The sequence below is a fragment of the Stenella coeruleoalba genome (genome assembly GCF_951394435.1).
Source record: "Stenella coeruleoalba genome assembly, chromosome: 3".
Classification (NCBI taxonomy): Eukaryota; Metazoa; Chordata; class Mammalia; order Artiodactyla; family Delphinidae; genus Stenella; species Stenella coeruleoalba.
The window spans coordinates 105,263,347-105,287,654 of NC_137148.1; the positions used below are offsets into that span (position 1 = coordinate 105,263,347).

Sequence of the window (24,308 nt, forward strand, 5' to 3'; positions counted from 1 at the left end):
CGGGAAGTTACCGCACTACGGGGCAGGGGCTGCTGCTGGAACCCTGCACGATAGATGCTCCAGATTGCTAGAAACATTTAATTGTCTTCAACTGACTCATGTCAAATTGCTCTTGTGTAAAGGTGGAATTTGCCATAGCCACATCATTATTTAGCAATCTTGCTTTTAAAGAAATGCACCCACATATTTAACATATTAGCTTTGTTCTAATTGCATACTTGACTGAATTTCTCACTGCTGTGGTTTGATCGTTTGCTGTTACCAAAGGGCCTCTATGGGAACTTTCTTTTACTAGGGTTTAAAAACAAGTTAGAAAGTTTTAATATCAAATGATTCCCTTAAAAGAATTAGGAGAATAGAATTATTCAAAATAATATTAATTGAGCACTTCATCTGTCCAAGCATTTACCTGATTTACGTCATTTAATCCTCACATCAGCCCTGCCATCATCACCCAACGCCACGGCCACCTCCTTGCCCTCTGCTACACTGTCTGGCCCCTGGCCTTGGCAAGTGGACTTTCTCTGTCTCTGGGGCTCTGATCCTTGTCAGTGTTCTAAGCCAGATGCAGGGGAAGTGTTGCTCAAAGGAGTCACTGTTACAGCCTCTCAGCGTGAAGGACCGCTCTATCTGGTGCAGTCCCCTTCTCTGACTGCTGAGCCTTCAATCAATCAACAACTCTTATTGAGCTCCTACTAAATGCTCGGTGCAGTGACCAGTCTAGCCTCTGCATTCAGGCGTCTTTCTAAGTGCTGCACGTGGATTCAGAGGGATGTGGATGATCTCGACGAATCAGAGACCTTGAACCAGTCCTGAAGGGTGGAGGGGATTTGTTTGGCTGAGAAAGAGCAAGGTCATTGTAAGACAAAGAAATAATGACTTAAAAGTAAGGAAGGGGACAATGAAAAGGTACTGAGATGGGTTAGAGAAATAAGAAAAATTAACTTAGAACAAAGAGTAGATTTTCCTCCAGATTCTCAAATGAGGAAACATTGCAGCTAAAAGAAAATCTACTCTTACAATTTTCCATAAGGTTTGTCAATTAGTAGACTGTCAACTTTAACACACATGCATAGTAATCTAGTGTCTTTACTGTAACCAAAAGGTTTATAGAATTATTAATATTTTGTAATATTCTTTTACTTTGATCATCTTGGTTATCTTAGATACATGCACTTAGATTACTGATGGATATTTAGGTAGAAAATTTTAGGACAAAGAGTAGAAGTTAAAAACTGGACTACCCACTTGAAGTGCTGGAATTTACCATTTGGAAATCCACAGACACAGGTTCAATCCCCAAACACCTATATATATCATATGTTTTCAGTTTTGATTAATATAATTCACTCTGCCATTACTTTAACCACCAAGACAGTTTCATGTTCATAAGAAACATAAATCAATTTATGTACTGTGTGTCCACATGTGCCTGAGGGAGAATGAACTTCAGGGTATAAATCCTAACTTTCTGCTCTCGTACCACTGCATCCTGCAAAACTGGGGCAAGGACTGACTACACCTAACTGTTTAGAGTCCCTGAAAACACACACCTACCTCCAAAACTTCCAACGCCAGGTATTTACTTATTTGCGAGATTATTCTTGATTTAATCTGTATTCCTTTGGTTAATGGAGGTTGTCTCCTATTAAAAAGTGCTTGACTTTGTTTAGGCCATTCTTTCTCCAGTGTAGATACATTCATGGCTCTTCCCCTTAAAGGAGAGGGGGACAGAAAGGCAAGCCAGGGAGTGGAGAGTGACAGCTGGGTAAAGGTGGAGACAGGCTTTGCATTCCTCACAGTTTGCTCAGGACTCTCCTTGTTCTATAACACATGATGGTTTCTTAAATCTACCTGCACAAAAAGTCCTATGTTATTTAATAACAGTCTCCAGTCAAGCCTGTTTCATTTGGCTTTGACTTGCAATGTCTTACTGGAAATGGTTGTCCTTCTTGTCAGGGAAAATTAGGGATGTTTGGAGAAAAAGACCTAGAGAAATAGATTAGATGATCTTGTTGGGTCTACTTTTAAAAACTTCCTCGAGGTCAAACACTGGACAAGAAGATTCCCCCTGGAAATAGCAATCTAGGTCAGGAATCCTTAACCTTTTTGGAAAAGTTTGGATTTTTGACAATTTCTCCTTTATGCATAAAATGTTTTGTAGCATAAACTACCTGTAAGTATAAATACACAAGAATTTTGTTCTGAGGCTTTTGTTTTGAGATATTTTGGACTGACTGTTGAAATTATTGGAATCATATATGGGAGGCTGAGGGTCATTTGTTCATCCCGAATATCACTGTTCTAACCCAAGATGTTCACCCCCCAAAGGCTGACCTCGGGGAGATTACGCAGCAATGTGTGATTTAGGAGCCATGCTGTTTTTGAACAGAGCAACATTTATTTCTATCAGAGGTCCTTGCCAGGGTCCTAAGGTTCAAAGGATGGCATGAACAATTATAGGAACTGAATAAATGCTTTGTTTTTATGGCTGGTTCATTTACCACCAGATGGCTCTATTGTATCGTCAGGAAATGCACATATGTATAAAATTGGTGGGCTCCTAAACCAAAGGGGAAATAAAGCAGCAGGGGTATTTTTTTTGTTCTTTTTTTTTTAATATGTAGGAACTCAGTTCTTTTTTTCCTGTGGGGTTAATTGGAAGCAGCTGCAGCAGCCTGAACTTTCACAAGAAGACAGGACACATCCCAGGAAGCTATAGGAACCTCATAATCCTAGCACATATGAGGTTTTCCTTTGAAGTTTCCATATTGCTGTGTCTTTATTAATTAATTGTCTCAATGGCCAAAGAGTAGTCAGGAAGTGCTCTAGTCTCAGTAGTGCTGGTAACATATTCTCATACCAACTTTGCACATTTTTCTGCTTGTACGTGATAAAGAGTAACTTAATTTTGAGAGGGAAAGTCTACACATCTGCTGATTTGAGTCATATTAGCCACGTTCTGGGGAAGAATGATCTGATTCTAAACCATGTAGTATCTTTGCTTTAATTAAACTTGTGATAAGAAGGTGACAATCAAAGGAACCAAGAGCTTCTCTGAATTCAAATGACTATGACCCCCAAGCTAGGTGAATGTTAAAAATGTAGGCATTCTAGATGACATCTCTTATTGGGAATGTGAAATTCTGGTTCTAACCTCTTGAAGAAAAGCTCTGTATCAGGAATAAAAGTTGCAGACTAACCAAATTTCAACATGGATATTTTATTCTACCTTTCTAAAGCTGTTCATTGCTCATTAATATGCATTTTTTTTACGCTGCCTTTAGACTCTAAACTGTTAAATAACACTATTGTTTTTGTAACATTTCATTGTTTTATTGCTATGTTGAAGAAGAAAAGGAGATGATTTGTGTGAGTTTATTAAGACTGTCCTTAGTCCCCAGAGTTGTTTGAGATGCACTCAGGAAACTACCCATGTCAAAAAGTAATACTTGATTATTGTTTTAAAGAAAGAGTCCCTGGAAACCAGACAGATGGCGTTTACCTTGGCACGGCTCGAGGCCTTGGAGATTTGCCTGATGGAAGCAGAAGCAAAGGCTAAAGTCTTATCCGAACAGGTAATACCTGTCACTGGGATTGGAAATATATGTTCCTCAGTGTGCAGTAGAGCAAGGAAAATCTAAATACGTGTTTTAACCTCTGTACCTAATGACACATACACACACACACACACACACACACACACACACACACACACACCCCATTTCATTCATTTTAGTTATAACAATAATTACTTTAATCTGTATGGAGCTTTTCAGCCTTTAAAACTCCTCTTAGATTTATATTTTGATTTTCATTCGCCACAGCCCATGAGTTAGGAAAGCCATCTTTAAGCAAGTAGATTTCTGAATAAGTGAAACATATTTGCATTATAAACAGATAAACCCCAAAGTAAGATAAAACCTATAGGAACTACACAGGAGCAACTTTCTCCAATTATGTGAAGAAAGAGAGTTTTTCAAATCCTGGCATCCCTCTTGGGCTGTGACACTCACAGAAGCAAAGCAAGTCATAGGTGGAGTGTAGCCTCTACCGGCCGTCGGGTTGCCTTATATGTCATCTGCCTACACACCAGGTCTCCGAGTGCGGAGACACGGAGTATGGCTCTCAGTAAAGCTCAGACCATTTCCCAACACAATTACACTTTGCAAACAGTACAGTGTACGTGGTACAAATCCTGCTGTTACCGTTGCCCTTGCCCCTGGGCAGGGGGGCTTGGCAGAGGGCAAAGCTGCCAGGAGTGTGGGTCCTCCCACAGCACAGGGCACCAGTGCTCACTGTTGGTGGCAGTCAGTGGAGGAAAAGGACACAGACCCTGAGATTTTATAAACATTGATTGATTTGTCATGGATTGAGACATTTTGCAAATAAATTTTTAGAAACTTTTGAAAAACAATTTTGAGTTTTTAATAAGAAAGGTCTGTATAGCAAAAGTTGAGTGCATCAGAATTTTATAAGAATTTTTGCAGAGACGAGGGGGAAAGTGTGCTTGTGTTATGACAAAAAGAAGTACATTTAACGTGTATTGTAGGGATACATGTACAAATGGCCTCCATTTTTTTTTTCAGCTTACCAAAAAAGTACATCTCTTACTTCGGGATGTGTTTGTTGCTGACTACCTAAATGTGATAGACACAAGGGGTCACAGGGGCCTTCTGTCAATTAACAAAAGCGTGGTGCCCTAGGCCCAGACCCACTGGGGAAAGATTCCATCTCACCCATGTGTCATAACGCTGGCTTGCCAACTCATCTTTTCTTTAAAACAACAGAAAAAGCAAGCTTCAAACTGTGGCAAAATTTGAATTACAAAGAATATAATGATAAACATGAGGTACCATTTCAAAGCATAAAAACTAAGGATTTCAGAGCACGCAAACTTGGAAGAAATTTTGAACGGCTAACTAAAAAGGGCACCCTTGCTGGTATTAGGTTACACTAAGAAGATGTATGCTTATTTTGTAATTGAACGTCTTTTAATGATTTAAATCAGTAAAATTCAGTTCACCCATAAAAGTCCTCATCCCTTTTGTTCTTTATAAAATGTTTTTCTCCAGCGCAAATAGCCCCTAATATTTAAGATTCTTAACTGGATGATCCCTTTATGTAACATCAAACAATTAGATACTTCTTTTCAGTGTTTAGCAGATTAATTACATAAAATGGAAACTGGATTTCACTCAACTTCTTTCTAACTACCGTGAGTAAGATGTTAGTTAGCAGTTTGAGGGAAGAAAGATAGATAAGCAAAGCTTTTCTACCCAAGTAGCTCACAACCAAAAGAATCACTGCAGGGGCTGGAGAGTGAAAATAGTAGGTATTTGTATGGTTCCCAGATAGACTGCAGCATAGTATCAAGTTGCAGGATCTGTGTATGTTATTTTCCTGAAGTATTGCCCCTGGAGTTGCCAAATTTGCATATAACCAAGGCAATTTAATTGGAAGTTGGCAATGGTGTGAGGAAAAGGAGAATATTATGTGCAAAGAAAAGCACATTACAGGCATTTTCAACGTTACATTTTTAATTAAGCTGAATATTTTATTAGATTTGGCTGTCTCCGCTGTTACTGTTGAAATAGGTTAATCAAATATAGACACTGTTCTCAGAGGATTTAATCCTGAAATTTTTCCTTTCTCCAGTGTTTCAGTTTAGTCTTATTCTTGAAGAGATAAAAACTGTAACGACACTCCCCTCCCCCCTATTTTTAAATTCAGTAGATGTTTTAAAAATGTGATGGCAGAAGGATAGGGAAAGGTAAGGGGAGCAAATAGCCTTTCTTCAAGCTAAGAAAGGAGACTATTTCTGAATGGGACACCTGTCTCAAACAATCAAACATTTGTCCACTGGGTGCCACTGTCTTCCTTACCAGGCTAGGCCACTTTGTGGTTGCAAAAAGAGAAACTGTCTTTAGTGGTCCAGACAATGATGTGTGTGTGTGTGTGTGTGTGTGTGTGTGTATGTGAAGGAGTATTTTTTCCTGTTTATGTGTATACATGTTAAGGCTTCTTTTTTAACTTCTTTATTGGAGTATAATTGCTTTACAATGGTGTGTTAATTTCTGCTTTATAACAAAGTGAATCAGCTATACATATACACATATCCCCATATCTCTTCCCTCTTGCATCTCCCTCCCTCCCACCATCCCTATCCCACTCCTCTACGTGGTCACAAAGCACGGAGCTGATCTCCCTGTGCTATCCAGCTGCTTCCCACTAGCTATCTAGTTTACATTTGGTAGTGTATATATGTCCATGCCACTCTCTCACTTCATCCCAGCGTCTTTATTCCCCTCCTGCCCCTAGGTTCTTCACGACCTTTTTTTTTTTTTTTAGATTCCATATATATGTGTTAGCATACGGTATTTGTTTTTCTCTTTCTGACTTACTTCACTCTGTATGACAGACTCTAGATCCATCCACCTCACTACAAATAACTTAATTTCATTTCTTTTTATGGCTGAGTTAAGGCTTCTTTTAAATACCATTAATTTAGGATTTGTCACAAAGACAGTGGGAATGCTAGCTGGCTTTCACTGGTAATCCAAATCATTTTGTCAGATGGGCTGGCCTGGTGGGCTAGAAACAAGTGGGAAGAGGAGAGGAAATGTCGAGGACAAAGATTTGTGCTGGAACTAAGGAGTGGAAGCTCATGGTATTGTCAACCAGTGGGTCCTGCCTTTGCGAAATGGCTAAATTTTGACATTAGCTGAATTCTTACCTCCTGGCTCTGCCTCTTAGTGATGCACATAGAACTAACCCAGATAGATGCCTCGGGGTTCATCTACACTAAACACCTGTTGGTCCTGGGCCTCAGGTTACTTAAACTGAACCTTTCTAGGGTCCCTTCCAGCAAGGTCTCTGTTGGCTTACTATGCAAAAGAAGGAACTTAGTGAGGAGATAAGGAGAGTGTGGCGCTTCCTCTGTGAGGTCACAGACTTCCTTGTTGGATTCCCTTAGCTAACAATTATTCTTTATTTCTCTGCAGTCATGCCACTAGTGTCAAAATAAAAGAAATATGACAGCAGGATAATTTGCAATTAATACTTTTAATCTGGGCTGTTCACAGCTCTAAGAAGTAAGTTTGCAGCAAGTCAGCTGGCCAGAGTGAGAAAGGGACATAAGAATCCATCTCTTTTCCTGGGTAATAACTGTAGATAATTCAAAACATTGCCAAGTTTTGCTAAAGAAAATATTTGATTATATTTCCTGCAGGTTAAGACCCGTGGGGGGAAATGCCTGGAAATTAGGTAGTAGAGAAAGGACTAGAAGGAGGCACAGGAAAGGAGGAAAAGAGTCAAGAGGAGAAAAAAGAAGCGTGAAGAGGTTTCAGGGGAAACTCAAAAAAAGGCAGTTTTTGCCTGTGTGCTGGCTTCTATCCCCAGTGCACATGGGAGGGAGAAAGAAAGGGGCTCCGGGGGTTGTAGTTGATGACTGTACGCAAGCTAAGAGATTGCACAGCTTTTGTGCTAAGAGAGTGTCAGGAGAAGCCACAGTGTCACAGTGGAGCACAGATCCAGAGAGCCACCAGCTCAGAGGGACGAGGGAGGCCAGTTCCTGAGACATTTCCTCTGGGAGCAGCATCGGCCCAGTGTGTCTCAGTCATCACCAGCCTCTGGCTCCCGGCTCCCAGCAGCAGACCCAGGAGAGCTCCGGCTTTGTTTCTGCTCCAGGACTTGCTAGCTTTATGACCTTGGGCAGTTCACTTAGTCTCTCTGAGTCACAGTGGTCTTATGCAGAAGAGGGTGAACACATTGGCTTCATAGGGCTGTAGTGAGGATTGAACGAGATGAGTGTAACCTGGTTCTTAGTAGGTTCTCGATTAATGTTAATTTATCTCTACCGCTGCTAGTGGTCATAACAGAACTGTATATTCTGAGTCATATGTCATGGGCTTGTGTGTGTGTGTGTGTGTGTGTGTGTGTGTGTGTGTGTGTGTGTGTAAGTTTCCTTTTTTACTGATGTCTCTCAAAGTGTTTGAAAGACACCCAGATCTCAACACAGTGGTTCTTCTCTAGTGCTCACAATCTCAGAGTCTTTCAACCAGAAAAGGTCCCCTTCCCACCCCAGCTCCCTTGCCCTAGCTGGCTTTTTTTTACCACCCAGCTTTCTCTTATCTTCTTCCTCAGCTCCTCATTTGATAAAGGGACTTTAGTATTTTAACCTTCTTTCTGCTTCATCTCTTAAGTCTTCTATCTGTTTCTGCCCATTCTCTGATTTTGCCAAGATTGGGAGCTGAATTGCCCATTCAGCTCCAGTGTCTGGTCTTTTCAGAATTTGGAGGGGGGCGGGCAGAAACTGGGGGGTGAGGGGAATCTGTGGTCATTTTCTCACCAAGGAGGTGAATCCAGTAACAATTACGTAGTCAGAATTAGCTTCAGGCATCTTTCGGATACCATACCTAGCAAAACATTAGTTATATATTAAGTGTGGCATATATGCTAGCTGCGAAAGAGATGTCATTATTTGAAGCAGGAGCTAGGAGGTGGGAAGCTCGGTGGGGAACTTGATCTTTTTTTCTACCAACTGTGTTTCCCGGGTAGGAATAAGACATAGACAAGACACAGCAAGGGGCCCATGATGGTCTTTGGAGCATAAAAATAATTGTGCCCTTTTTGTTTTCATAAAGAGAGATTTATTGGTGACACTCGAAGTGCAGAGAAATTTCAATGGAGAAGAACATGCTAGTTTTATTTCTCAACTTTTGAAAAAAGCACATGGGAGTCTTTTTCTTACTTCTTAGTCATAGCTCATATGCCAGTTAGGCATAGTTTCCCCCTCACCTGATGAGAGAGACATTTCCGAAAGCCCCAAATAAAACTAGTAACAGCAGCTTCCTGTATCCTCACTCTTTACTGAACTGGATCAATTACGTTATATTCCAAGAGGATTCCTTTCCCTTTCTTTTTTCCCCTGGGATCTCCCTAAGTTTCTCTTCCATCCTAAAGAATAGCAGAAGCAATAATGGAGACAAAGCATGAAAGGGGTTGTAGTGGGGTGGTGGCTAAGTTCACATCCTACAGGGATTCAGGCCTGGTACCAGACCCCTGCAGTGTATTGCCAATGGCAGGCAGAGTAGAGAAACTGACATTCATTAAGCATCTATAGTGTTCCAGGTACTGTGCTTCGATTGACAGACATTTCATCTGATCCACACAAGAACCTTATTAGGGGCACTATTATAATCTCCATGAGGAAAACGAGACTCAAAAATGTTAAGCCGTTTTCCCAAGGTCATACAGTTAATAAACAATGAGGCTGATATTCGAACATAAGTATTTTTAAAATTCAAAGACCCTGTTCTTAAGAACGTGTGGTCATAGGTCAAAGTCATTTAAAGAAGTTTCCTACTCAAGCAGCACTGAACAAAAAGAACTCACCCTGGTTCCCAAACTGGAACCTAGAGGCTTGTTAGACAGATTGCTGGGTCCCACCCCTAGAGTGTAGGATTCAGTCCATCTGGGGTGGAGGTCAAGAATGTGCATTTCTAACAAGTTCTCACTCTACACTGAATTTCCAGCCCTAACCCAAACCAAATGGTGAAGAGGAACCATCACTCTTGCTTCGTGCCCCCCAGCTCCACAGTAACTAAGTGAATCAGTGAGGATTAATCTTGGGTACATAAAACAACAACCCAAATAAGAGTGGCCTAAACAAGTAATTGAGTAAGTCTGGACACAGGGAGCCCAGAATAGGCTCAGGAGCTCTGCAGCTCTCAGAGGCCTGGGCTTGGTCTCCGTGCATTCACAAACGTAGCTCCCATCCTCAGGGTCCAAGAGGTACCTGCAGCTGCAGCCATTCATGAAGTCAAGTAGCATGAAGATGAAAAAGGCAAGTGCAAAATAGGGATGGACAACTGCCAGCTGAGCAGCCTCTTTGAAGAGCTTTTCTCCAAAACTCACCTAATGAATTCTTACATATGCCTGACCATGGTTAATATCATGGGGCCTAGGAAATATGGATTTTTAACTGGGCACATTGTTACCCCAAGAGTATAGGGTTTTTTTTTTTTTTTTTTTTTACTAAGAAGGGGAGAATGGATATTAGGTTAGCAAATACCTGCTTTGCTCATCCAACCCCTTCACCATACTGTTGCATGTAGTGCTTTGTCTCGTCAAGGTTCTTTTGCATGTAAATATCCAGTTTTCCTAGCACCATTTGTTGAAGAGACGGTTTTTCCCCTTTGAATGGTCTTGAAAGCCTTGTCAAAACTCAGTTACTCATAGATGCATGACTCTATGGACTCTCAATTCAATGCCAATGCTCTATAATGGAATGACTTTCAGCAGTTATTTCTCGTTGTAAATCTCAGGTGAATTTTTGAGCTGGAATTTAGAGTCAGTCTTCTGGGTCCTTTACCAATACTTCCTCTCAGTGTGAGAACCATCATGAACCCCTCTGACATATGCAAAAGTTTCTGGCGATTGAACGAAGCTTCTAACTGATCTTTTAACTTTACGACTGAGAAAAGTAAGCAGAAAACCAGAAAGACAAAAGGCTAGTATGTTTGACTCTAATAACCAATATTTATTCATCATTTTGTACCTAAGGCTCTAAAATAAACTCCCATTATTTGCGTCTTAGTGTTCAATCTACGTTTTCTTTAAGTTTAGGAATAGAAAGAATATAGATCTCCAGCAAATTTTTAGTTGCTGAATATGTGTGTAAGTAGCTAAAAGTGATTTGATACATATTGAGATTGCCACCAAAAATGTTCTGGTTCTTTTTCCATTGTTTAAATGCAACAGTGGATCCCTTGATGTCAAGTTTATTTGAAATAAGTAATGTGCCCTTGGTAGGAGTATTCATTTCTGCAAACGCTCAGAAATTATGCTTGATATGCCAATCTGAAATCATGAGTTTCTGTGAATGAGTTTTTGTTTTCCAATCCGTTTGGAAGTCTACTTTAATGCCACAAAATCACAAGCAGCTTGTTTGACTTGGAATGCGTTTCCTAATCACCATGAAACCAAGCAATTGAGAATTTTGTTAAACAATTTGGTTCTAGTTTATTTTATTGCAGAAGAGTTCCCTCTTAACACACACACACACACACACACACACCCTCCTGTCTAAGCAGTTGTCAATTTTAACCCTCTTACTGGATTGTTGCACACCAATTGGGAACCTCAGAGAATGTAAGGAAAGAATACAAGCTGGTGAAGAAATGTGTTGTTTTGAGTAGAGTTGAGCACAATGACAAATGGGCTTCTGTTGTCAGGGATGCGTGGACTTCTGGCCTGTTACATAACTAAAGACTTCCTTTTGCTTGTAAATGTCAAGATCAAACAGAGGTCAGTTTTAAATAGCTGACCCAGTGCTAATAAATGTGACTTTCTTGTCTAAGAAAAAGCAAATGCCTTGCCCCTTATAAGTCTTGGCTCTGGTGGTAAGAGCAAGTATCTTTTTGCATGGGCATAACCTACATTTTCTTCATAAAATTTTCTCAGAGATGGCCAACTAACTTTCACTTTGCTTAACCTCTACAAGGAAATTAGTAAATTAGGTGTACGCTTTTGTTGAATTATTCATTTATTCATTCAATAAAATATTTATTGAGCCCTTACTGTAAGCCAAGTGTTCTGCAAGGTACTCCTACGTATGTTAGCTTGTGTATTTTTCCCACTGGTCCTGGAAATTTGCATTCCCATTTTGCAAATGATGAAAGCTCTTTTGTGGGATTGCAGCCTGCTTGTCTGCTCTTTCTATACATTCTCCCTTAGTGACTTGCCTTTAGAGGACAATCCACAGAGAAGAACCAAGTTTTCATCATTAGTCCTGATCTTCTTCCTGACCCCTGACCTGGATATCCAACTGCCTACTGAATAGGCCCACCAAGGTTCTCAGAGGCAACTCAAACTCTACCTGTCCATTAGCTTCCTGCCCCAAATCTGTTCCTGCTCTCAAATCCCCTAGGCCAGGGAGAGGTGCTACCTGCACCCCCTGTGGCTTATATGAGAAATCTGTGCTGCTTTGATTCTTTCTTCTTCCTCACCCCACACATCCAATTGCTAAGTACTATGAATAATTTCTCTCAAACTGTTCTTCAGTTCATCTTCTTTTCTCTATCTCTACCACCATTACCCTTGTCCAGGCCACCAACTGCAGAAACTTCTCCCTACTTTACTTTCATTATGGTCCTTGTTTGATGACTCCTCAACACTATAGCCAGAGTGAAGATTCTACAACGCAGACCTCCTATTTCTCCTCGCTTAAATCCTAAATTAGCCCCGTCAGGGTCAAATATATACTTCTTAACAGATTTTATAATCCTCTGTGGTCTAACCCCCTACTTATTTCTCCAGTTTTATCTTATACCACAGCCAGCATATTACTATGACACCACTTTCAATTTCTTGAAAGGAATGTATTCTCTCTTACTTTCTTATCTATAAAAAAACCAAAAAGCCTTGTTCCTTACAGTCAAGTTTTAATTAATGCATCCCTTTCCCTCTACTTCTGCAGAGAATTGCTCTGCTCTGTTTCCACCACCTCCTCTCATCCCCTTTTCCATTAACCAACAAAACCCAACAAACTTCTCCCTTCAGGTCTTCAATTAGATGCACTTACTCCAAAATGCTTTTCTTCCTCTTTCAAGTTTGAGTTAGATGTCCTCACCAGGTGCTCTCATAATCCTTCTCCCATTTTACCACCTTCCCCACCCCACCCCCAGTAACTGGAATGGTCTATATCTCCCATTACACCATATGTTCCATGGAATAGAAGTACAGACAGTGATTTCCCTGAGGTCTCAAATCAACTTAGGATTCATCCAGTCATCTCTCTGATGTCAAATCTATGCTCTTTCCATTATAAAAACTGGTGTTGATCCTATAGGCAATGGGGAGCCATTAAAGGGTTTGAAGTGTATTCAGATTTGCCCTCAGACAGAAAACTCTGTGTCTACTGAGAACAGATTTATTAGGAGACCAGTGTCAGGTATATCATGTGTCAGGGCTTGCAAAAATCCAGTTTAGAAATGATAAGTTCCTATTTGTAGCGAAGAGAAGGAAGAGACAAGAAATATTTACAAGATGGTTTGGTAATTAATTAAATGGAAAAGTAGTATTCAAGACTGATCCCAACCATCGCATCAAAAAGAATAAAATATCTAAGAATAAACCTACCAAAGGAGGCAAAAGACCTGTACTCTGAAAACTATAATGAAGAAAATCAAGACAACAAAAACCCATGGAAAGATATACCATGTTCATGGATTAGAAGAATCAATATTGTTAAAATGACCATACTATCCAAGGCAATCTACAGATTCAATGTAATCCCTATCAAATTACCAATGGCATTTTTCTCAGAACTAGGACAAAAAATTTTAAATTTTTATGGAAACACAGAAAGTCCCAAATAGGCAAAACAATCTTGAGAAAGAAGAACAGAGCTGGAGGAATCATGCTCCCTCACTTCAGACTGTACTAGAAAACTACAGCAATCAAAACAGTATGGCTTGAAAGCCCGGAAATAAACCCATGCATTTATGGTCAGTTAACCTATGACAAAGGAGGCAAGAATATACAACGGAAAAAAGACAGTCTCTTCAATTAGTGGTGCTGGGAAAACTGGACAGCTCATGTGTAAAAGAACAAAATTAAAACATTCTCTAAAACCATATACAAAATTAAACATAAAGTGGATTAAAGACCTAAATGTAAGACCAGATTAATTTCCAAAATATACAAACAGCTCATACAGGTCAATATCAAAAAAAACCCAACCCAATCAAAAAATGAACAGAAGACCTACACAGACATTCCTCCAAAGAAGACATACATATGGACAACAGTCACATTAAGAGATGCTCAACACTGTTAATTATTAGAGAAATGCAAATTCTGATCTCACACCGATCAGAACAGCCATCACCAGAAAGTCTACAAATAATAAATGCTGGAGAGAACGTGGAGAAAAGGGAACCCTCCTACACTGTTGGCGGGAATGTAAATTGGTGCAACCATTTTGGAGAAAAGAATGGAGGTTCCTTAAAAAATTAAAAATAGAGTTGCCATATGATCCAGCAATTTCACTCCAGGGCATATATCCAGAAAAGATGAACACTCTAGTTCAAAAAGATAAATGCACCCCCATGTCCATAGCAGCACTATTTCCAATAGCCAAGACATGGAAGCAACTTAAATGTCCATTGACAGATGAATAAGAAATAAAGAAGATGTGATATATATACACACACACATAAATGATACATATGATATATAAGATGTGATATATATGAATATTACTCAGCCATAAAATTGAATGAAATAATGCCATTTGCAGCAACACAGATGCACCTAGACATTATCAAACTAAATGAAGTAAGTCAGATAGAGAAAGACAAATATCATATGATATCACTTATACATGGAATCTTAAAAAAATGATGCAAATTAACTTATTTATGAAACAGAAATAGACTCAGAGACATTGCAAAAAAATCTATTGTTAACAAAGGGGAAAGGGGGGAGGGATAAATATATATATATATATATATATATATATATATATATATATATATATATATATATATATATATATATATGTACATACTTCAATTTAAAATAAAAGACTGATCCCAAGTTTCAGGTGACCGGATGATCTGTGGTCACCCCAGTTATCTTATGTTTGAATCATTAGATGTTAAAGGTGACATTTCCTATGGTAGGCTCCATGTAGGCTCAATGTACCCCATGTATGCCCTGGACTCTTCTCGACGCTTTGTAATTTGGATTTCTTCATTTAAGTCTTCTGAATATTTCAGTCCTTTGATACATCAGACCCTTAACCTGTTTCTTAGAAATAGTTTTTCTTTTTCCCGTTTTTCAGGGCCTGGGGCTTCAAGAAGAAAATTTTAGATGACCATGTGTTTTGTATGAAGATCTCATTTATTAGCTTCAGGAACAGTTTAGTGCTTAAATTTAGAGTTGTATAAATATGAGTCTCTTGCAGTTACTGAATGGATGTATAGTGACAGGCTGTCCCTGATACCCTTTAGGGGCTATCCAAGTCAAAACTATTTACGTAATAATACTAATAGTTTATTGACCTTTTCTACTATCATTCTTTCACATGTAGAAAGAGAAGTTTTCTAGATGTTACATGAAAGACAACACAGATCAGGTATGAGAATCCAGCTGTCCTCTATTAAGTGGGACACTAAGGAGATTTGAGGAGAAAGAAAGACCTGTGAAAGAAACTCAAGGATAGCAGAATGCATATACCACAAGCCAGAGAGTGGAGAGTCGGTTCTGTGAGTCCTACCAGCAGGGAAAGCCTTTGCCCTGTTCCACAAAAGTGCTCTGAGAATGTAACAGGGAAGAGCCAAATCTGACTACATGTTGGATATGTTTATTTTACTTTAACCTTTACTTACTGTTGCTCTTGTTCTCTAAACGGATACGGTCTCTACATAATGGCCTGCCTCAGGGAACCCTGCTCCTCTGCCTGAATGTTAAACCAAAGTGTCTTTGTTCAGGGAAACATTCTGACCCTGCCCACCTGTAGATGGATGCAAGAAAAGAAAATAACACATCCCCTCCTGGAGGCTGGCCATTCCAGGGGATATTTGCAAAACTCATGGCCTTTTTACTTTACTTCCTCATCTCTTCCCCCTCTCTGTGCTATAAAAGAAACTGGCATCCAAACTCTGATAAGATGGTTATTCTGAGACTTTAGTCTGCTGTCTTCTTGGTCTGCCAGCTTTCCGAATAAAGTCGTATTCCTTGCCTCAACACCTCGTCTCTGATTTACTGGCCTGTCGTGCGGTGAGCAGAGCAAGCTTGGATTCGGTGGCAAGAATGGACCAGAACTTAAAGGGACTAGCTGTACCTGAGGAATGGGTCCTAGGCCTCTTCAGTTGTTGGCTTTAATTTCTTAGAACCTGATACTATTGCTTTTTGACTTTTATAACCAAACACTTTATCTTTACATGCAAGTCAGTGATTAATTGCCTCACCTTTTCCCGTGTCCCACTTCTCTCTGGTATATTTATCTATTCATACAGCCCAGAGGACTTATTTGAAGATTAAAAGCGTCTTAGAAATCTCTATGTCTGGATCCCTAACTTTATATTTCAACTATCGATTGACTTTTTGGTGAATATTTCTATTTTCAGTCAGAGCTTAAATGTTTCTTCATTACTCAGAGTTCCCTGCTTCCTCCCACTCCAATTTGGGGGTGTTATGGTTAAATTTGGTCCCTTCCAAATTCAAATGTTCAAGTTCTAACTCCTAGGACCTCAGAACACGACTTTATTTTTTGCAGATGTAATTAGTTAAAATGAGGACACGTTGGAATAAGATGGGCTCCTAATCCAATATGGCTGCATCCATATAAAAGTGGAAATTTGGACACAGACATACAGGGAGAAAATCATGTGAGGATGAAGTCAGAGAAAAAGGCCGTACTTCTAGAAGCCAAGGAATGCCAAATATTGCCAGCAAATTGCCCAAAGCCGGAGAAGAGGCATAAAACAGATTCCTCATCACAGCCCTCAGAAGGAACCAACTCTACCGACACTCGATCTTGAACTTCTAGTCTCCAGAACAGTGAGATAATAAATTTATTTTTAAGCCACTCAGTTTGTGGTACTCTTTAAGAGCAGCCCTAGCAAACTAAAACAGGGGGTAACCATGCTTCTAAATTAAGGGCCTTTGGGAGTCTATTTTAGGATGTGCATAAACCTAGGGACGGCTGGAAATAACTTGTTAAAGTAGAAATATTAATAAATGTAAAAGTCTGTTTTGTCTAGGATGGGGGTAGCATGAGGAATGGGGGTAGCATGAGGAATTTGTTGTTTGTTTTTAGCTGTAAAATTGAAATGAGACCAAACCAGTTCTGTGATCTAAAAGTATCTTCAGACCTAGGGGTTCCTGCCCATTCCACAGGTAGGATAGGTAATTTTTCCAGTGCTTGCCTCGGTTATTTATTGCCAAGGAATTTCATAGCTTGTGGTCCAACATAGCTTGCAAAACTTTTCGCACAAAGGAAGCCTTTGTTTTTCAACAAAGTCACTACTCTCTGTAGCGTGAGCTCTACAAGGGTTGCCAAGACTCAATTTGTTTTTGAGTGGTTTTTGAGTGACATTGGAAACCTCGTCTACAATATTAATTGCTGTGTTTGTGGGCATGGGTTGTGGGGGAGATGATCTAAGAGAACCATCAATAAGAGGAGATAAACATAACAATTCACATTACTTAATGGAGTGGTTTTAATAATTGTCCTCTGTGATGGATTAGGTGGACTGTGAGAGAAAGAGAAGATTTAAATACATTTGTGGCTTAAACATATGGATGGGTGGTTCCATAAGAGAGGGAAGTCTGGGGAAGGTATAGAATATAAGGAGTTCATTTTGAATACATTAATTCTTTTTTTAAATTTATTTTATTGAAATATAGTTGATTTACAGTGTTGTGTTAATTTCTGCTGTACAGCACAATGATTCAGTTATACATATATATACAGTCTTTTCCATATTCTTTTCCATTATGGCTTATCCCAGAACATTGAATATAGTTCCCTGTGCTATACAGTAGGACTCTGTTGTTTATCCATTCTATGTATAATAGTTTGCATCTGCTAATCCCAAACTCCCAATCCATCCCTCCCTCACCCTCTCTCCCCCTTGGCAACCACAAGTCTGTTCTCTATATCTGTGAATCTGTTTCTGCCTTGTAGATAAGTTCACTTGTGTCATATTTTAGATTCCACATATAAGTGATATCATATGGTATTTGTCTTTCTCTTTCTGACCTATTCACTTAGTATGATAATCTCTAGGTCCATCTGTGTTGCTGCAAATGGCATTGTTTCATTTTTTTAAATGAATATATTAATTCTTAGTTGCCTAGCAAATATTCAAGTGACAATATTAAGTAGGTTGTTGGATATATGTATCCAACAAGCCAAGTGGTTGTATGTAAAAAAATTGGGAGTCATAAACATGTGTATAACTAGTGTTTCAACCATGGCACCTAATGAGATCAGCTAGGACTTTCAGATTTTGATATTTAGAGGAGTGGAAGAGGAGGAAAATCTAGCCAAGGAAACAAAGAATCAGGAAGAAATCCAGAGACTCGTGTCCTCTAAGCAGTAAAAAGAGTGTTTCACAAGGCATGGCATGCTCAAATGTGTAATATTTTACCGGGAGATTGAATAATATGACCAGAAATGTGCCCACTGCATTTGGAAAAATGAGAATCATAGGCAACCTAGGGAAGATCAGTTTCAGGGGAGTAGTGGAGGGCAGAAGGCAATCGAAGAGAGATTAAGAGAGGAAAATAATCCAGAGTAGCCCTCGTCACAGCCACTGAGAAAATTTTCTTTTTTTTTTTTTTTCTGTAGCATAAAAAGGAGTTAGGTTAGGAGAGAGGGAGAGAGAGAATTCTGAGAATCTAATTTAAGACTCAGAATTTAGGGGTGCCTCTACTTCTCAGTTAAATGAACCAATTAATTATCTTTTTTAATCTAAAGCAATTGGCATTAGCTTTCTATAACACAACTGAAATCGTCTTGATAAATAGAGAAATAAGTGGCATACCCAAAACTAAAACTTAGTACAACCCCTACCAAAGGAATACCCTCTGGCCTTTTTCTTGATTGTGACCATGGAAGAAAAGGACAAAGAAGGCTCCCAGAGGTCAGAAACAGAATCAATCAGATCAGAAACCAGGACAGGCCTTAACATTGCTGACTAATATTGATAGAATGTGACATTGGCAATGGCCTATGACAACTGTAAGTTGTTTCCCTTTTTCCTTTTTTTAAAAAGGTAATAACACTGTGATTGTCCTGTTTTCCCTGTATTTTAGACATATGTGGGCGGGGGGGGGACATTTAAATTTTGTCTTTAGGTGCCTATCATGGTGAGTCTCATCTGGATTTGATTTAGAGAGATACACACAAAATGTGAAGCCAGATGTAGGAACTCGAGATGACACTGGGTTATCTCCTTTTGAGAGGGGAAGTGCATTTTCGGATTAACGTAGAATAGATGAATCATATTATGCAGGAGCATTTGAGGAAAAGTACATCCTCATGAGCATGAGGATATAATTGTGCTGAACACCCAGAGGGTGAATTTTAATTGGCCTCTATTTTCATGTTTACCTTTTCTGGAGAACAGCTCCTTTAGGCTCCAATCTTTTAATAATCCTGGGGCTGTCAACCACAGTATTCCTGACTAGAGGGAATGGTCTTTAAGCATATGACTGAGGTCCAGTCAATTATGATATCCCATTTTCCTGACAATAAAGAACAATCCAGGAGTGGCCATACGAACATAGGTGGGGCCAAAAATAAGTCCTTTTTCAACTTGTTACTGGAGGTCAAATTGTCTTACTATTGAGGACCTGAACCTGGAAGGCAATAGGTAACATCTTCCCCAAAGTGTGAAGAAATCTTGTCTGCACTGGGAAATCATGAAGCCAACACATAGGACCAAGATATAGAGGTTAAAAAGAGACAGAATACTATGATTTTTTTGGATTCTGTGGAATCTAGTTGTGAGTGAAACAAAAATCTACTTCTGACTCCCCACTTATATAAGCCAATAATTTTTTTCTTAAAAAAAAGTGAGAAGATTGTAAGAAAGTGACAACAGTGTGGGTAGGCAATCATTTTAAGAAGTTTGAGTGGGAAAAGAAGCATAGAAATGAGATGATGACTGGAGGAGGAAGTGGGGGAATGTTCAATAGACAGCTTTTGTTTATGGGAATTACTATAACATGTTTATATGCTGAGCAGAATCATCCAGAAAGGGTGAGAATGAAGAAATGGATGGGGGCGTGGGCTGTAGAAATTACAGGAGCAAAGGCTTTTGACAGATAGAGGAGATAAGATTCAAAGCCAAGCAAAAGGTTTGGCTTTTGGTAGAGGAATATCTTCTCCATTTGTTCAGTAAGAATGCTTTTTCCTTCAACTACCAGAAACCCAATTAAAGTAACATGTTAAGGCCCGCTATCATCGCACATAAGATTAAGTCCAGAGATGGAGCAGTTCCAGGGCTGGTTAATTCTATAGCTCAAGAATGTCAGCAAGAACACAGGTGTTATCCATCCTTTGCTCTACCATCCTCAGTGTTGACTGTCTTACCACAATGTCTGCAACAATTCCAAGCATTACATGCAGTCAGAACATCCTTTGAAAAAGAGTTGTTCTTCCTCATGTATGTCTTTTTAAAAAATCTGGTAAATTCCTTCTCCCCAGGCTCCAAGGGCCGCTACTGGATTGCAGGCTCATGCCTAAAGTCATTTTTTATGCATGGGCATGAGACCAACAAGGCTGGCTGAGCAATTGTGATTCATTCCCTGGAGCTGGACAAGACCAAGTTTCCCTAAACACATGGCTGCTGGTTAATCCAAATTGGGTGTCTGGCAGTAAGGGATAAATGGGGAAACAACCAATGGGAAACAGATTAGCAGGGCCTGCTGCAGTAAGGTTTAAATATTGGCTGATGAGAAGGTGAGGGAGTAGCCATCTGGCCCCTATTTTTTCAGTGAATTATTGATGAGGTGATCATTTGGGGAGAGAGGGTTGAGGGTGGAATTTTGAAGGGAAAGAAAGCATGAAATGATACTTGAGGAAAGAGTAGAGAGTAATAAATAGTTATCTCAGAGAAGAGGAAAGCCAATTTACTAGTAGTAAAATATGGTATTTTGATGTCAGGGGAATGTAGAGTACCTGTCTGAGATTTGAGTTCATTAATTTAAAATTAAACCAATCCAATTTTGTTATTTTTTTCAAATAACATTCAGTGAATGGATGTAATGATGACAATTTTCTTACCCACTGAGAGCTAACTAGAAAGTCATTTTATTTTAAAGGAGGTGAAATTCACATAAATACAATTAACCATTTTAATGGATGCAATTCAGTGGCATTTAGTGTGTTCACAATGTTGTGTAACTGCCACCTCTCTCGAGTTTCAACGTTTTTTCTTCATCCCAGAAGAATACTTTGTACCCATTAAGTAATGATTCCCCATAATCCCTACCACCCATCCCCTGACAACCGTTAATCTGCTTTCTGTCTCTATGGGTTTACCTATTCTGGATATTTCATACAAAAGGAATCATACAATATGTGACCTTTTGTGTCTGGCTTCATTCACTTGGCACGATGTCTTCAATGTTCATTCAAGTTACAGCAAGTATCAGTACTTCATTCCTTGTTATGGCTGAATAAAATTTCATTGCATGTATACAACACAATTTGTTTATCTGTTCTTCTGTTAATGGACATTTGGTTTCCACCTTTTAGCTATTAAGAATAATGCTGCTATCACAGAGGCTGGGATGTCTTCAGATACTTTATTTTACAATTTGATAAATAATAAATATTGGGGTAGAACCCATATGAACGCTTACAGAAGTCTAGAGGAGGTGGAAGAAACGATAATAATAGCTACTAAGTATTTGATTTATTCCAGGCATTGTTCTAAGTGTTTCTCTTGTATAAACTCATATAAACCTCAAAACACATGCATGAGGTAAGTACTATTCTTTTTATCCCCATTCCCATCTACAGATAGGAAAATCAAACTCAGAGAGTCTGAGCAACTTGTCCAAATCACAGAGATAGCAAATAGAAAACTGGGACTTTTACCCAAAGGCTCTGACTCCACAGTCTGTGTCTTTAGCCATTACACTGAACTGTGTGATAAAATGGAAGGGTGCTCAGAGAAACCAGACTACATTTCCAAAGCATCATGTACCTGAGAGTTAGACGTGTTAGTGCCCATGTGGAGCACTGCAGGCCTCCCAGGTCACTGAGAGCTGAAAAGCAAAGCCAACAGTTCATAGCATATGTGTTCCCTCTGACCCTCCTGCTGCACTTTCATAATCGCCTGCATATAACACAATGGTTGCATAGAGAGCCAACTAGACAAATATTTGTTGAGTGACTGATGGTGTGGGTGGGTGGATGGATGGATGGGTGGATGGATGGATGGATGGATACCAGTATATATGATGTGCCCAACTTATTTCCATGGCAGACCAATCTCATAATGCTTCTCCATCTGGTAAACTGTCTTTAAATATTTGTTGCCCTTTTCAAGATGAGACGGTATGCTTTGCAATAATACTTGGAGTAATACGAAAGACATACTTAGAGATAAGCCGCGCCTAAGAGCATGAGAGTTGGAATGAATACAAGGTTGTGTGTCCCTTTCCAGGAACTCGTTCAGAATTGTTGCTGAGCTATAGAGAAAAAGCACAATAAGCTTCCTGAATGAAAGAAGACGCTAGTCCAGGGGCTCTCCAAGGGAGTTAAGGGAATAGGGACTATGAAACTACCACTCTCCTCAAGAGGAAACAGTAGAACAGTCACTTCTAGACATTTTTTGGTTATGGTTTAGCATAGATCTGTCATTGATCAGACTTCAACTAGAAATTCCTGCATTTCCCTTCAGCTCCTTCTACCTCACTGCTTAATGGTAAAGATTCAAGGGAGTCAGAACTCCTGCTCTTTCTAGACAGCTGTAGTCCCCCAAGAGTTAAGTTTCAAGAACCCTATGTAAACCACAATACAGATTTCAGGTTCAGCTGTACAAGTAAAGTGCAATGTTTAAACATAATAAAGATGACTGTTGAGATTGTTGCACCACAAATCTCTCTGCCTGCTGAACTATGTGGTCTCATCTCTTGCTCAGAAAGACCTTTATTATTAAAAATAAATAAAATCAACATTATTTCCTTAACTCTCTATACTAGTCATTTGTCATCTATGAGGAACGTTTCAAAAGCCATTTTCATATTTAATAGATATTGGTGAAAGGCAATTCATTTATAAGTCGGACTTTTAAAAGGAGCTTTAAAAAAAATCATTGTACTTCCATACACTTACAAGCAAATGTCTTTAGCTTTCAGCCTCTGAAGGAACAAAATCAAAGCTGCTTGAACAAGTTTCCTGGCTGGAGAAAAAACTAGAGGCTCTGGACCGAAAGGAAGACAGTGGGGAACCATATGAAAAACTGGTCCTTGCAAAAGACCAGGTATGCTGTAGAAGAGAAATAATCTTTATTTCTAAAGATTACCTAAACTTATATGAACTGACAATTCTATAGTTATTTCTGGCTGGGTTGGAAGTCCATATTTAAGTTTAAGATGGTAAATAACAGTATTTGTATTTGCTCAATGTAACTGTATTCCCTGATGAATATTCACATACAAAAATTAACTTTCTTGGTGATATTTTTAAAGTTTGCTTGACATGTATTCTTTTGAACCATATTAGCTGAATATTCTATTTATTTTGTACATGATATTGACTACATAAATGGTTTTTGGTTTTCAAGGTTGAACTTAATCAAGGAATAGCTTCTTTCTCTGTAGTGAAACAAGTGGATCAGAAAATTTTTCATTGACTTTTAATAAATCACTTTATAAGAAATTACCAATCTCTGAATTTCTAGATATTTATATATGTCATTACATAAATTTATCTCGTTTGTTTATCATATTGGTTTGTATCTGCCTTTGGGATAGATAGATAATCTGTATCTATATGTAAATATGTATATTCACACAAAATATATCCATATATTCCAAAGGCAGATACAAATCCATTGGCTCCCACATGTATGTATATATGATAAAAGGTGGGTTAACATTACCTACAGTACATCAAGCAAACATTATTTTTCCCAATCATCTGCTAATTATTAATAATTCATGTACTCTGTTGCTGGATTCTTCCATAGAGTGGAAGAGAAAGAGCGATGGGAGTGATGATTTCTTTCTTTCTTTTTCTGGGGGGAGGGAACGATGATTTCTTTAATGATGATTTTAAAAACATCTAGCTGAGATAATGCTGCCATTCATAAGATATGAGAACTGGTACATGTTTATATCTGGAACACTTTGAACGTGTAAAAGGAAGAGTTATGTACTTTGTTTCTAAACTTTGCTCCTTTTCAGTGTATTGAAAAATTACAAGCTGAAGTGAAAGCTTCCCAGGAGCAACTTGTAGCCTATGTAAGTGTTTTTCTCCTTTATTTATCCCTTAATTTATATCATTGTTATTCTGGAAACGAACACAAACTTTTCAGAAGTTATAACTACGGTTTCTCCACTGCAAACCAAATCACAAAGCTAAGAATCAGTATTTTTATTACCTCTACAAAGCTGCTTTCTATAAATTCAATTCTGGTTTGTGTTGATGATAAAAATTACAAAACTGAGTTCTTATATATAATCAGATGGTCTAATCAGGTACTATCAGGATAAGAGAACTGGAAACTAAGGGTAGAAAGACAAGCAAGTCAGGATAGTTTAGTGAGTGA

The 24,308-nt window shown here is 38.9% G+C and overlaps 1 protein-coding gene across 1 annotated transcript in view; it reads left to right on the forward strand.

The window, feature by feature from the left end:
• The window catches only part of CCDC192 (coiled-coil domain containing 192), a gene marked incomplete at both ends in the record, with an annotated part of 196,262 nt that overhangs the window by 24,675 nt on the left and 147,279 nt on the right, over positions 1 to 24,308 (forward strand). Inside the window, 3 exons of the mRNA XM_079916030.1 lie at positions 3,471 to 3,578; positions 22,887 to 23,018; positions 23,944 to 24,000. Of these exons, the coding sequence (XP_079772156.1) occupies positions 3,471 to 3,578; positions 22,887 to 23,018; positions 23,944 to 24,000 (297 nt within the window). The remainder of the gene's footprint in view (positions 1 to 3,470; positions 3,579 to 22,886; positions 23,019 to 23,943; positions 24,001 to 24,308) is intronic.